The sequence below is a fragment of the Plecotus auritus genome (assembly GCF_963455305.1).
Source record: "Plecotus auritus genome assembly, chromosome: 12".
NCBI classification, from domain to species: domain Eukaryota; kingdom Metazoa; phylum Chordata; class Mammalia; order Chiroptera; family Vespertilionidae; genus Plecotus; species Plecotus auritus.
The window spans coordinates 21,114,021-21,129,329 of record NC_137778.1 but is presented as its reverse complement, the minus strand read 5'-3'; the positions used below and the strand labels follow the sequence as shown (position 1 = coordinate 21,129,329).

The 15,309-nt window shown below is 36.7% G+C and overlaps 1 protein-coding gene across 1 annotated transcript in view; it reads left to right on the top strand.

The window, feature by feature from the left end:
- The window catches only part of XPR1 (xenotropic and polytropic retrovirus receptor 1), a 115,811-nt gene that overhangs the window by 89,838 nt on the left and 10,664 nt on the right, over positions 1-15,309 (top strand). The window contains exons 11-13 of the mRNA XM_080649108.1: positions 1,567-1,761; positions 11,213-11,379; positions 14,869-15,011. Coding sequence (XP_080505234.1) covers positions 1,567-1,761; positions 11,213-11,379; positions 14,869-15,011 — 505 coding nt within the window. The remainder of the gene's footprint in view (positions 1-1,566; positions 1,762-11,212; positions 11,380-14,868; positions 15,012-15,309) is intronic.

Sequence of the window (15,309 nt, the reverse complement as noted above, 5' to 3'; positions counted from 1 at the left end):
TGCCGGTTTAGGACCTAAACCGGCAGTCGGACATCCCTCTCACAATCTGGGACCACTGGCTCCTAACTGCTCACCTGCCTGCCTGCCTGATCACCCCTAACTTCCCCCCCTGCCAGCCTAATCACCCCTAACTGCCTCTGCCTGCTGACCTTATCACCCCTAACTGCCCCCTCTGCCAGCCTGGTCGCCCTCAACTGCTCCCCCCCCCCCCGCCAGCCTGGTCACCCCCAACTGCCCCCCCGCCAGCCTGGTTGCCCCTTACTGCCCCCCCTGCCAGCCTAGTTGCCCCTTACTGCTCCCCTCTGCCAGCCTGTTCACCCCCAACTGCCCCCTGCTGGCCTGGTTGCCCCATGCAGCCTGCTGTTCAGTCATTTGGTCGTCCCTCACTAACCCCCCTGCCGGCCTGGTTGCCCCCTGCAGCCTGCTGTTCAGTCATTTGGTCGTCCTTCACTAACCCCCCTGCCGGCCTGGTTGCCCCATGCAGCCTGTTGCTCAGTCGTTTGGTCGGCCCTCACTAACCCCCCTGCCGGCCTGGTTGCCCCATGCAGCCTGCTGTTCAGTCATTTGGTCGTCCCTCACTAACCCCCCTGCCGGCCTGGTTGGCCCCACGCAGCCTGCTGTTCAGTCATTTGGTTGTCCCTCACTAACCCCCCTGCCGGCCTGGTTGGCCCCACGCAGCCTGCTGTTCGGTCATCCGTCTGGTCATTTAGGTCTTGACGGCCCCTGGCTTTTTATATATTAGGACTAGTAGCCCTGCGCATGAATCCATGTGCCAGTAGTTCTCTGCGGGGCCTGGCCACTCTGTGCCTGCTGCCCAGAGGCTCTCCGTGGCCCAGAGGCCCATCTGCAGCCGGGCGCGGAACACTTGCCTTGTCGCTGGGGTGACAATGCAAGCGTTCTGCCCTACCCCCCGCCGCTTCGTGCCCGCTGCCCAGAGGCCCTCCGCAGCTGGGGTGGAACGCTTGCCTTGTCACCATGGCGACGAAGTAAGCATTCCACCAGGCCTCTCACACTGCGTGCTCTCAGCGGCCGCCCCCCCAGGACTGAGGGACTCAGTTGGGGCTGAGAGGACTGGGCACCGCCATCTTGTGGCTATGGGTGCCACCATCTTTGTGACGGAGTGACAGTTAATTTGCATATTACCCTTTTATTAGCTAGGATGGTTTGGAGTTCATGAAATTGACTCGTGTCATCAGTGATATTTTTACGTTTTCCCGGTGTTTGAGATACAGAGCTAACTAATTTTTTTTCTCTTTGACTAATATACTCAACTTCTAATTTTATTATGGTTTTACCACACTCCAAAGAAAGTGATTCCAGAAGAGATAGTCAGAAACCTGTGAGGGCAGGTGTTCCCACTAGGTGCTTCCTAAGTATTTTACCTTCTCTCCTAGGCTTCCTTACCACTAAAAAGTTTGAGACTAAAATAGTTGCAAAGAAGAAAGTGGTTCTGAAACCCAGGCTCTTCGCTTTCATGGACATGCTAGTGGTTATAGTATATGACTAAACGATGTGAACAAGTTATTTTCTTAAATTGTAATCTTTTCTTCTTTGAAATCTTCACAGAACTAGAAATTTGCCACAAATATACATATGGTGTTCGGGCCATTGTTCAGTGCATTCCTGCTTGGCTTCGCTTCATCCAGTGCCTACGCCGATACCGAGACACAAAAAGGGCCTTTCCTCATTTAGTTAATGCTGGGAAATACTCTACAACTTTCTTCATGGTGACATTTGCAGCTCTTTACATCACTCACAAAGGTATTCTATGATTGACTCTAAAGAGATTTTTAAAAACCCTTATTTTTACTACTTGAATCTGTTCCTTATTCTGCATGCTTTTCCAGTCGTGTTTTTTAACACTGAAATTCTAGTCCCCTCAGCTATACGAGTTTGTTCTTGAACATAATTTTAGTCTTATTCCAATATTTACTAACAAATACCATTAAAAAGAATCAAAGTCATCTGGAATAGAAGGATTTGTGATAACATTTGAAATCCTGAATTATGTTTAATGGGTTCAATCTATATGAACACCTTTGGTTTTCATTTGTTTTTTTAGACTTGTTCATTAATGAGGTTGGGAAATGCTAGGTGGAAAAGAGTCCCTCTGGCAATCATGTATATTTTTAATCACTTTCCTTCACCAAGTTGTAAGGAGTGTTTCCAGCCCATTTAACTGCAAATTGAGTTCTCTGATCTCTCTAGTTTCTTATCTCCATGGCAACCAGTTATTACTTGAGACTGCTCTTCTGTTGGGAGGAGAAAAAAGCTTTTAGTTCTGAGCCACATGCAGTCACGGCTTTTGAATTTTTAACCTTTTTTGAAGAACAGTCTATCAAAGATCTTGCTTCCTTTTACTAAAATGTATTCTTCCTTTGTCTATTTAAATAAGTATCAGCCCACACCTTAGATCCTGCATTCTCTCATCAATTGATGGTAAAGAAATGTTACTAATTAAAATTATTACCATTCTTTTTAAATAATTTGATAAAATTTTTTCAGTGATTTTTTTTTGAGACACTGTATTTTAGGAGCCTTAGTGTTTTAGAATTGCTACTTATCTAAAGTGTGTCTAATGGTCATGAAAGATTAGGGTGGTGTTTTTTGTTTTTTTGTAAGGCTTGCAATTTGGTCCCTAGAACACTTTATGACATAGTTGCACTTAAAAAAAGTTTTTAAAAACTATATATTTTTATTGATTTCAGAGAAAGGAAGGGAGAGGGATTGAGAGATAGAAACTTTGATTCCATCGGCTGCCTCCTGCACGCCCCCTACTGGGAATCGAGCCTGCAACCCGGGCATGTGCCTGAACCGGGAATCGAACCGGTGACCTCCTGGTTTATGGGCCAACACTCAACCACTGAGCCACACCAGCCCGGGTAACATACTTGCAGTTTTTTGCAGTAGATTCTGTGATTACAGTACTATTTTGGTAATGCAGCCAATAACCTTTACTACTATGTAGGCTCTCTTGTTAGATGAGAATTTAATTGCCTCAGTGATAGAAACACCTTTTCAATACTCTTATAATTTTAACTCTTGATGAGGAATGTTATTAGTCAGTTCAGGCATGCATCATGATTTAGTTTTTACTAGAGGTTATTACTAGAGAATTTGTAAATCAGACAACTAATTTGATAAGTAGTACTGTATGACTCAAGAACCCTTTACTTTTCTCCCATTCCAGATAAAAATAGTACTGATACAATCAACTTAATAAGAAACTGAAAAGCTGAATTCCTTAAATCTGCAAACACTCTAAACCTAAAAACCTAAGGCTAGAAACAGTAGTTTGCATAGTATTATGGTCTTCAGGCTTTTTTTACTCATGTATCCCTTCAAATAATTTTTTAAACTATAATTTTACTTAATTATTTTAAATATTATTTAAACTATATTACTTCTTGGGTATTTTTAAGTTTTCACCTGAAATTTTTTATCTTAAGTTTCCAGTGTACTTTTGAAACAAAACTGCTAAATGTTTCTTTTAAATGTATCCAAGTAATTTAAATATAGAAGCATAACACTTACCATGACTTCTTTTTTAAATGAAGCAGCTCTTTAAATAGTTAGAAATTTTACATCTGTTTGCCACTAAACTTTAATGTAACATATTTTTATGTTTTAATGAATTTTGGCTAACATGAATATAGAAATTAAATTTTTTTCTTCCTGTTATAATTTTCATTGCCCTGATTATTATCTATAGTTGATCAAAATAACTTTATAAATGTATTACAAATTATAATAATTGTTACACATAAAATCTCTTTATGAAATTTATATTACTTATTACTATTGCATTTTCAGTTTTTATATAAGTAAACTCTGAGAAACTTTAACATAGGTATACACATGAGAGTGAAAGATTTGTTGTTGCAGTGTCGCTCAGTGTTTTTGAACAAATCCTGAGTTTTGTGACCAAAAAAATTACATAGTAGTATATCATCAATAATTATTTTTAGTGATCTCTCAAAGATTTTTTGTTGAAAATAAACTGAATAAAGTAAGGCATTGAACATAAACTGAATAAAAAAGGATTGGCTAACTAGTCACTAGAGTCATTCACTTTCTGTTTCTGGACAGTATACCAAAAAGTTTGAGTAGGATCAATCATATGATACTTATTTTCAGAGGCTCCCTGGTTAGCCAAACATACTCAAGCACAATTAGGAAAACAAAATGTTTGTCAATGCAGTATTTTTTAATTAATTGCTTTTAAATGTATTTTTGAAAACAAGCCTTGGAATCGCAGGTTATACTCATCCAATTTATAGAGAATATCTGCCATATACTACTACCCTAATTAGAAAACCAGTTGGCCATAATCAGAAAAAGTTCTGACTTAATATGAACATATTTAGATACACTCTGGTGTAAACATCTCACTTCTCAGTTCTAAGTTGGGTGGGTAGGTGGTGCATAGAGAGAGAGATTAAGCAAGCACCATTTAATATTATAGAGAATATTCTGAGTCAGGTTGTGCTAGGTACTAAAAATTGAGCTACAAACAAAAATTCTTGCCCTTAAGAATTTATAATTTAGTAGGAGAAATAATCAAATGAAAAAGGATAAGTTGGTTGCACGACAATGTGATTGTACGTAAAACTTCTGAACTGCACACCTTAGAAATGGTTAAGATGGTAAATTTTATGCTTATGTGTTGTTTTTTTTACCATGATAACAATGATTTTCTGAAAGACATTAAAATAAAGCGTAAAGAGATAAGCAAGGTACCAGAACAGCCTACAATACAGCACAAGTCCCTAACCCAGCCTTTAGGCCTCAGGATGGGAAGTACAGAGCCGAGGTCCCAGAGGTTAAGCTATATCCTATTGTTTATATTGAATTAAGGAGGATTCCAGTTATCCCATTATGTGTTTTGCCCAAGGCCATGTAATTTGTAAGTGCTGGAAGTATTTCTGTTCATCTTTGGCCTAGGGCTGTGTTTTTGTTTTGTTTTTTCTCCCCAGACAAAGCCACGCCTTTAAAGTGTAAATAATAATGTCTTTTTGGTTTACTTAAACCATTTGTAAGGATTAAATAAGGGTGGTAATTCACTTGAAATCCCTTTATGTACTTTAACTTGCTACATAATTGGAATTTATCATTAAATGAAATACAGTTATCCTTGCTGTATAGAGCTGGCATATGTGTAAATCTTTCTAAAAGAAACCCTTATGATCACCTTGGGTGGGCGGCTTGTATAGGGCAAGTATCAATTAGGAATGTATTTGGCTTTTTGTACTAGTAACACATGTTTACTCACTGAACTTGATTCACATGCCCCAGTCAAATTTTTTAAAACAAGCATTTTTTAGACAGGCCATTGGTTATATATCTTAATCATATCCCTAAATTTAAAGAAAAACACTTTTTGTAGTTGCTACATATTAAATATTTATATCATTTCTTTTTTTTTTTTTCACCCAAAAAAAGCCTAAAACAGAGGGGGAAAATTTGAAAAGGTAACTCAGAGGGACCAATGACAGAAAATTTAACATTGAGTGATCAAAAGTAGTATTTGATTTCTGTTGTTTTCTTGGGCAGTATTCTAAGAGAAAAGGCACCAGAAAACATAAACTTTGGAAAAAATTATTGGGCCCAAAGAATAGAATCTGTATGGTTAATGAGGTAGATCTTTTTCTATTGTGTATGCGCTATTATTGCAAAGGATAAGTTTTATGATGGGGGAAGGGTAGAAGATGGTGAAGTAACCTTGTTCAAACTCTGAGTCTTTTCAGAGAACTAGCCTACAAGAGGTACCATAGTAACAACATCGGGGAATTTTCAAGATACTGTTTTTTTCTTTTTAAGTTGTGTAGGCCAAAGACTTTATTTTTTTCCCCCATGGATATTTAATTTCTTTATTGATTAAGTTATTACATATGTGTTCTTATCCCCCCATTACCCTCCCAATCCCCCCACTCATGCCCTCACCCCCCTGTTGTCTGTGTCCATTGGTTAGGCTTATATGCATGCATACAAGTCCTTTGGTTGATCTCAAGATATTTTTCAAAGGCATGTCTTAGTTTGCCCTAGCCAGTTTGGCTCAGTGGATAGGTCGTGGGTTTGATTCCAGTCAAGGGCATGTAAAGCTGCAGGTCGATCCCCAGCCCTAGTCGGGGCACATGTGGGAGGCAACCAATCGATGTGTCTCTCTCACATCGATCTTTTTCTTTCTCTCTCTCTCTCTCTCCTCCTCTCCCTTCCACTCTCTCTAAAAATCAATTGAAAAATATCCTCAGGTAAGGATTGACAACAGCAGCAAAAAGAAAAAAAAAAAAAGATATGTTTTAGTTTATCTGCATAATTTGTAAAAGCAGAGGCACAAGAATGAACTCTGTACCTAGAATAATTTTTTAAAACATGAGGAAGGTGGTTTAGGCCCATTTTAGGGATGATAATATTGCAGGTAGCCCTCACTTGTTGCAGTAATAAAGAAACACATTTTAAACATTTCAGTATATTTTCTTTTCCATCATTGATTTTAGAAGCAAAGGTTTAGCTAAGCAAAGATTTAGCTAGCAGCCAATCTCCATATTTTAAGAATTCACATTTTATTACAAGCCTAAATTTGATGCCAACTCCTACAAGATTTTGTTGGATTTGGGATTGGAAGAGACAGGAAAGTGTTTTAAATGGTTTTGTGTGTCCTTGAGGTTTTTGGCTTTGGCAAGGAAAAGCCTGTGGGAGGTACAATAATAGAAAAGGCCATTGTGTTGTCATTCCTACCCCGTTGATGGGGAGAAAGTGCTTCATTAGATTTTCTGTTTTTCATTTACAGTTTCTAATATTCTAAAGTATTCATACATTCTTAGTGTATTTTACTCTTTGTTGTTCTCCAAATATAAAGAAGAAAAAAACTTCTTTTAAAAATACTTCATATTTTACTTTAAATTTTATTGGTAGAGTATGCTAACAAGCATTTGCTATTAGACTTCTAAAAATACTTGGGGAAAACAGGAGATATTCTCTGCTGACTTAAAAGCTGAGTTCATTTATGTTTGCTTGTTGTTTTCTAGTGCCCAGGTCCCTTCTAGATCCCTTCTTGTTTAATATTCTGGAAGGGGTGCTATGCTCCCTAATAAGGATTCTTCAGCAGTAGTTCAGCGCCTTCAGTGCCAATAGTCATTTCATTGTTTGAGTGAGCACACATAGTCCTGAAGTGCTTCCTCTCTGGGGGTATGGCCAGTTGGTTACCCTATTTCTACCTTGAATAATGGGCCGCTATGCCTGAATTTCCAAATTTTAGTCTTATTATACATATAATAGAAACACTCATTTTAAAAATATTCTCTAGGGAAACTTTCATTCTATTAATTTTTTAAAAGACATACAAGTCATTTGGGTAAATGTTTTTATTTTTCGCTTATTATTGAAAGTATCTCAAATCTTTAATGTCTGTCTGGCCTACCCTGACAATAAATATAATGATCACCCAAGAAGGGGTAATACATATGACCATATGTATTAACTAAGATCACCTAAAGATCAGGGAAGTATCTATATCCATTAATTTTCAGAGAGCCATATTATTTTCATAATTCAGTGATTTGATTATTTGAGCAATAAGAATAGAACTAAGATTTGTTGGATGCCAAACTCATTCATAACTCAGCTTACCTGTATATCTTGGGCTTTGAAAATGGTGTTTGTTTTCTTATTTAATTTCAAATACAAACTAATAAGCTATTACCAAAGTAGAAAGGTTTGGGTTGAAAATAATACTATTCACTTTTTCTTCACACATTGCCACTTCTTTTACTTTTAAAATATCCACCCTGAAGTATGGTTTAGGGTGACTTCCATGTATAGTTTTTCTGGTTTCTGTCTTAGCACTTTTCCTGGCAAATTATTTTGCTTTATCCTTCCTATGATGGCTGTGGGTACAAAACTCGAAGAACCTTATTTTTATTTGTTTTAGATTCAGTAGATGTCATTGCCATAAATATGTTTAGTGTGAATTATGCTTCTAACATGGCAGGTGTGTAATAGAAGCTCAGGGGTAGAATAGCAATGACTTGATTTTCTGTGATTCTGAACATCATTAAAGTAGGCTACCAGAGTTAGCCAAGAGAGAATTAGATATAATTGCTTGCCTAAAGTGATAATACTTTTCCAGTACATCTTCTGAATACCAATGAAGGCAGATGATTTCAGGGGGAAAGCACTCCTCATTTGGGAGATGGGAAAGATCAAATAAGGATAATAATTAAAAAGAGACCAAAATGTAGCTAGCATATGTAGACCAGGTGTATGTTAATCATTGTTTGAAGAGGTTCATAAGATAAAACATTACTTATTACAAAATATTTTGTTAAAAACATTTGGGTTTTTTTAAAGTAAGTCCTTGTGTATGTTTCATAGAAATTTTATAGAAATAATATAGTCTTAGAAAGGAGGGAGGCATTTGACTCATTGTACCATTTTTAAGAATTATACTCTTAAGGATGGGGCTTGTATTTAAAAATCTAAGAGAAATTAAAGAAAATTAGCACATTGCTTTTACCTTTCCCCCATAATCTCCTTTTATACAATAATTTGAACTCAGTGATTTCAGTAATTAGGAAAGAAGATCAGCTTTCATTAATATGACTTGATATTACACTTATTTGAGAAATGCTCATTTTGTTACTTCTTGATGAATGTATCTTTTATTGTATTCTCAATTCATTACTTTTTCTAGCAAACAAAATTGTTGTGTAAAGTAAATGAGAGATTATATGTAAAACACTTGGCACATAGTAAGCATTCAATTTAAAAAAAGAGTTGCAAATACTGTGTAATTTACAGCTAAATTGCTTGCCTTAATCTCTTTGTGTTGATCTGGCTTTGAAAATATGAGAAGAGTATGGATTTTAAGTTGCTAAGTTTGCTTTATTCTTTGCAAACTATAGTAGATGAGTTACAGGATTTTTTAAAAATGCAACCATGATGCTAATAATTGAACTATATTACTAAGCTAGACCCTGCTGTCAATAGAATGAGGTAAACAGGTATGTCAGAACACATCCAACTACACCTGAATAACAACAAAAAAACAAAAATCGTTTTGTTAGGCCTTTAAGTTGATGATTCATATTATACAATGTTGTAGTATAAATATTCAACCCAATTTGCTTTTGCTGAAAAAAAGTTCTTGTGGAAGTAATTTAAACCTGAAAATGTATTTTTTTTATCCAAGTTTGACTGTTCACTAGAATCACTTGTGGGCTATTTTAAAAAATATTTGTTTCTTTTCCCTACCACTGACTTCCCAGGGGAAACTGATAGTGTGTGCTGGTGTATATTCAACAAAGCAGTTCTCTGGTGGGAGTGGGCGGAGGTGGCACTGATTTGCAGTACTTGCTAATTTCCATGGTATAAATACTTCCACCGTAGACAGTTTCAAGCTATTAGGATGATAACATTGAATGTTGAGAAAAAAATATATAACGTTGTATAGTATTCTCATCATATAGATAAACTAAACATATAACCTAAAAATAATAATAGCAAAATTTAGTAAGATGATTAAGAAGTGGCGATTATTGAGTTTTTATTACCTTTGTTTTAATATAACTAATTGCAAGTTTATGTAATTCAATTTTTAATAATGACTGTTTATCAACCAAACTTAGTTTTTGAAAATTTAACAATTGGTTCTCATGAGCTGGTACAAACTGACTACACAACACTGGAGCTCTGAGATATCTGTGTGTATGTTTTTTTAATCAACTAATTCTGATGCAAGCAACCTGCCAAACAGTTATTTTTTTAAAATAAAGTTCTGGTCCTAAGGTCCAAAAAGGCATTCCACCGTTAGATACAAAATATCTTTTCCTGCCTCATTTCAAGTCATACCCATCCCCTGCGCCTTCTATGTTTCACCCACACTAGGTTTAGATTATTTGCAGCTTCTCAAACACACCTTGCTCTTCCATGATCTTCCTTCAGCCTTGAATGGCCTTGCCTCATCAGCCTGACTTTTGCAGCACTATTTATTTATCCTTCTAGAAATAACTCAAATGCTACTTCCTCTGATTTCCTACTGTTGGAAATATTCCAATTCTCCTTGATGTTCTCATAGTACTTTGTTTATAATTCATTTTGAGCTCAAATTTATCATCAGTAACAAATGGTTGTTTCACTTACTAGATTATAAGTGGCCAAAGAGTGCCTTTGAATCATACTGTACTTAACACTTTAATACCTGAAAATTATTAATAGACATTTATTTACTTTAATAGAAAGGATTGTAGATAGTGCATTATACATTATTTACTTTCTATGCCTTTGGGAAACTAACCAAAAATTTAAACTTTTTGAATTAGATGTTTTGTCTCTTTTTTCCCTGATGACTCAGGACCATACTAGTAGTTATATGCCTATATCCTACACCTAAAGAACACAAATAATATCATGATGACTCTCGAACTTAACAGATAATTTCATTAGAGAACATATGAAGCACTTAAGATGGAAAAAAGACTAAATTGGATAACTATATTTGCAAATTATTTTTATTATTCTGATTTAGTGCACTTTATATTATTTTCAGCATAAAGCCAAAAGTTATTTTATGGTATTCCCAGCATAAAGTCACATTGGGCCTTTGTATCAATAAATACCTCTGTAAGAAGCAAAATATCATGCTTTGCTTTGTGGCTTGAAAGAAATTTGCTTGTATACATGTTCTTAAGGATATATTTCTCATCAGTTGGTTGCTTTCTGGTATTTTATCTAGAAAATTATCTCATTGTCATCACAGTAAGTATTGACAAGATCTAAGTGTATGAAGGTAATATTATTATAAAGTAAAAACAATCCAAGAAATTTTTTGACGCAAATGCAGTGCATTCCTTTATAAGTGGTATTTCATCTTTGACTCTAAGCTGCCACCTGATGGCAAAAATTAAAATAACATCTTTTGTAATATTAAAAACCTCCATTGCAATTTAGATTTTTTATGTATTTGACATAGAGGCTCCAAATTCCAAATGCACATTTGTACAAAGTTTATGACTCTGACAAGTTTTTGATGATTACTTTGGACTCCAAGAAAATCAGATTTTTGTATTTAACCTTTGTGAGACAATAATCCTACTAGGAGGATTTGTTTAAAATCTTATATCCTTTATGGAGCTGTATAAAGAATCTATTCTTTAGTTTTATTTAATGAAGAATTTACTTTGAGTAATTTTCCCTTTCCCTTTTCTTTCTTCAGAACAAAATCACTCAGACACCAGGGTATTCTTTTACCTGTGGATTGTCTTTTGTATCATCAGTTCCTGCTATACTCTCATCTGGGATCTGAAGATGGACTGGGGTCTCTTTGATAAGAATGCAGGAGAAAACACCTTCCTCCGGGAAGAGATTGTATACCCCCAAAAAGTATGTACAGTGTTTGTGTTTGTTTAAGAAAACAAACAAAACCTCAGGTGTACCACCAGCTAAATCCCATGCAATGTATACCAAATCCCAACCTAATATAATTATAAAAAACAATTGTTGACTAAAAAATACTGATTTGGTTATCAAAAATGTATCAAGGTGTTTACTATATGCTGAGCACTATAAAAAATGAAAACAGTAAAATTCTGGTTTTCAAAGAGGCCATGGACTATTTTATATATATATATATATATATTATGAAAATTAGGCCAGGACACTGCAATGGTCATGACCAGCTCAGGAGGAGGGGCCTGGCACAGGCCCAGAGCCTGAGAGAACAATAGACAGGGCAGCCCACACCTGGCCCCGGAGCCGGAGAGAACAACACGCAGGGGAGCTGGGCTGCTGGGGCCAGAGCAGAGACACAAACCCGTAGGGGGGCCGGGTTCGATTCTGATCAAGGGCATGTACCCAGGTTGCAGGCTCCTCCCTGGTTGGGGCCCAGGTCAGGGCTCATGCAGGCGGCAACCAATCGAAGTGTGCCTCTCACATTGATGTTTCTCTCTGTCTTTCCCTCTCTCTTCCACACTCTCTAAAAATCAATGGGAAAATATCCTCATGTGACAATGAAAAAAAAAAGAAAGAAAGAAATGTCATATCCTATGCAAGAGACATCTTGAAAATGCCTAAAGAAAGTTGTCATTTTTTCGTGGTGAAGGGATTGGAGTCCATGTTGATGAAAACACCTTGGTGGCTGCAGCGGTCAACAGTGGCAGCAACAGCGGGGTGATGGGGGTGGTGCCTTCCCCTGATTAGCCTGGTTGCCTCCCGCAGCGGGAGGCCCGACTGCTGCTTAGGCCCACTCCCCGGGGGAGCGGGCCTAAGCCATCAGTAGGCCATCCCCTGAGGGCTCCTGGACTGTGAGAGGGGGCAGGCTGGGCTGAGGGACCCTCCTCCCCCCCCACAGTGCATGAATTTCGTGCACTGGGCCTCTAGTAAACAAATAAGTAAACATTGCAATACCATGTAATAAAGACTAAAATAGAGGAACAAATAGCTTACTGTAATTTATGATTTATTTTTGAGCATGCTATTCCCTCCACTCAAATGCCCTCTCTTCCCTTTGTCTGCCTACCAAACTCCTGTTTCTCCCTTTTAAAAGTCAGTTTTAGTTTTAATTTCTCTCAGAAGCATTTCTTTACTTCTCTAAGCATATTTAGCTATTCATCCTAATCCCATTTTATGCTCTACAAACTTCACTGTAGCAGTTATCACATTGTATTATTTGGTTAGGTATCCATATCCCTCACTGCCCTGCATAGTTCCTGGTATATAGTAGACTTAATGTTTGTGGAATGAATGTATAAATACTCGACTGAGTGAGCAATACTGTGAAAGCACAGGAAAGGGAGTGCCTGAGTGCTTGGTGCATCAAGAAAGCTTTTATTTTTTTCAACCAACCTTTGTTAAGGTGCCAATTCAACCTGAAATATATGGATAATTCCTCAGGAATTATTTTAGGGTTTACATATGTATGAATGAAAATGTGAGAGGCTGAATTAAAAAGTCAAAAGATCTAGAGTATCTTTGCTCAGATATTGAAAAGAAATTAAACAATGAACTGGGAATCCTGATAAGTGAATTCTAATCCAAGCTCACTCTCTAACTGGCTATATTACTTTAGGCAACCAGACTGTGGTGTATTATCTTCTATAAGGCAGGGTTATCTCTTGATCTTTTCCTAGTTCTAAAATTCTGTGATGAGGAGGGAAGTATAGATTAGGTCACTAATATTTTATACTTTGTCAAAATGTCACCAGTACCTCAAAATGGTACTTTGAAAAGTGTGTGAATGTGTAATACTCAATTGGGAGTAGGGAAGGCTGTTTTCAAGTGTGAGAATTTAAGATAAATGATAGGAGAGTGGCTATAAAAATGATGATATGTAGTGTAACCAGATAAGCAAATGAAGGCAGAAAAGGAGATGTTCGTTGACACTGATCTTTTTTTATGTAAGCTGTAGCAATAATCCCAAGGTGCAAACTTAGAATATAGGACCAAGATATTAGACATATCTCCATAAATCTCCTTTGAAAAGAAAATCAGTAATGGTAAGCACAAGTCACAGAGCAGACATGAGCTCAGGTAAAAATGGTCCTTGGTTGCCCACCAAATGAATGTGGTCTTATTGCTCCTTCTATTGTTCTTACCTTACTGAGAGATAGAATAACAAATTTATTTATTATGCTGAATGCATAGATGAACTATTTGTCTCTTTATGTAAATGTTAATCCATTCCTCCTTTTAAATAGTTCTAACTTACTGGTTTCTATGTAATTAGTGAATAGAATCTTTCAATCAGTTTATTATTACATATTTTCAGGACTCTCGAAAATAAAATATATGCTTTTCTACATAATAATTTGCAAATTTGCCACATCTCGTTCAATTTTAAAAAGGTAAATTTTGGATTTATTCATCTACTTGAAAAGGGAAGAAACTATTTGTGGAGAGCAGTGGAGCTTCATTTAAACATTAAGAACATGGCTCTGAACCTTAAAATCAGTTCCTAGGGATTAACATTGAATAATATTGAGCATCACACGCAGTCCCAGGAAGCACTTTGTTATTTAAAGAGCTAATTATCCAGATATTAATAATGAGTGAATCCATGAATTATGGTTCTGGTCTTTTGGCAGTGTGTACAGACTTCTGTAGCTAAAACTGGAATCCTTACTACCGGGTACCAGTACCTGGAACAACTGGTTTAGCTGAGTGCTGTTTTCCTCATGTAAAAATGGAACATTATTTAACTTCAACCATGTTTGTGAAATCCAAGCCTAATTTCATCTCCTTCAAATATAGGGTAAAGCAGTTTGAAACTGAAAGTGCATGCCCTGGCTGGTAAGACTTCGTTGGTTGGAGCATCATCCCATGCACCAAAATTGGCAGGTTTCAGTCCCAGTCAGGGCACATACCCAGATTGTGGGCCCCTGCAGGAGGCAACAGTGGGTTTCTCTCACAGAGATGTTGCTCTTTCTCTCCCTCTCTCTTTCTTCTTTTCTCTAAAATCAATAAAAAATAAATAAAAAGGAAGTGCAAATAGCACAGTTAACAAATTTTAATCTTCTCTAATAGCTGTTGAGTCATTAGCATATCAAATACATATTAGAATGTCATTTCATTCAGATTGAGGATCTCATCTGGCTTCTATTCCTGGGGTCTAGAAGAGAGTCTGGTATACAATATGGGAATGAAAATATATTTGTTAAATGATTACTGAAATTCAGTTAAATTTCATTTTGAATATTGCACCCTTTAAGAAATCAAATTTGTGAAATTTTTTAAAAATATAAAATAGAATAAAACTCTTTTTCTTCCTGAACCTGTGCTTGTTGGTAAGGGGTATGTGTCTCGTTGCTGTGATAGGTGTGCTTATTTGTGAGAAACGTGATGGTAGGTATACTCAATTTGCTTATTATTTCTCAGGCCTATTACTACTGTGCCATCATAGAGGATGTGATACTGCGCTTTGCTTGGACTATCCAAATCTCAGTTACCTCCACGACTACTACGTTGCCTCATATTGGGGACATCATAGCTACTGTCCTTGCTCCCCTTGAGGTATTCCGGTAAGCAAACTACTGAAAAGTTTATCAAGGATTCTTTGTACCTAAGAGATGTCCGAATTAACATTTATTAAAACTTATACTTGGAAAGCTTAAATTTTACAAATTTTCTCAATGTTATCAGCCTCCAAGTTGGAAAATTCTATAGGACTAAGATTAATTTTTCCAAATTAAATAACTACTGATGGTGATGACATACAAGCTTTTTTAGAATTGGGCTCTATTGGAAGGGTCATGAGTAACATTTGGGAAGTAAAAAGTCTTAGAATAGAAATTGAAATGAAAATCCTTTGAGAATCAT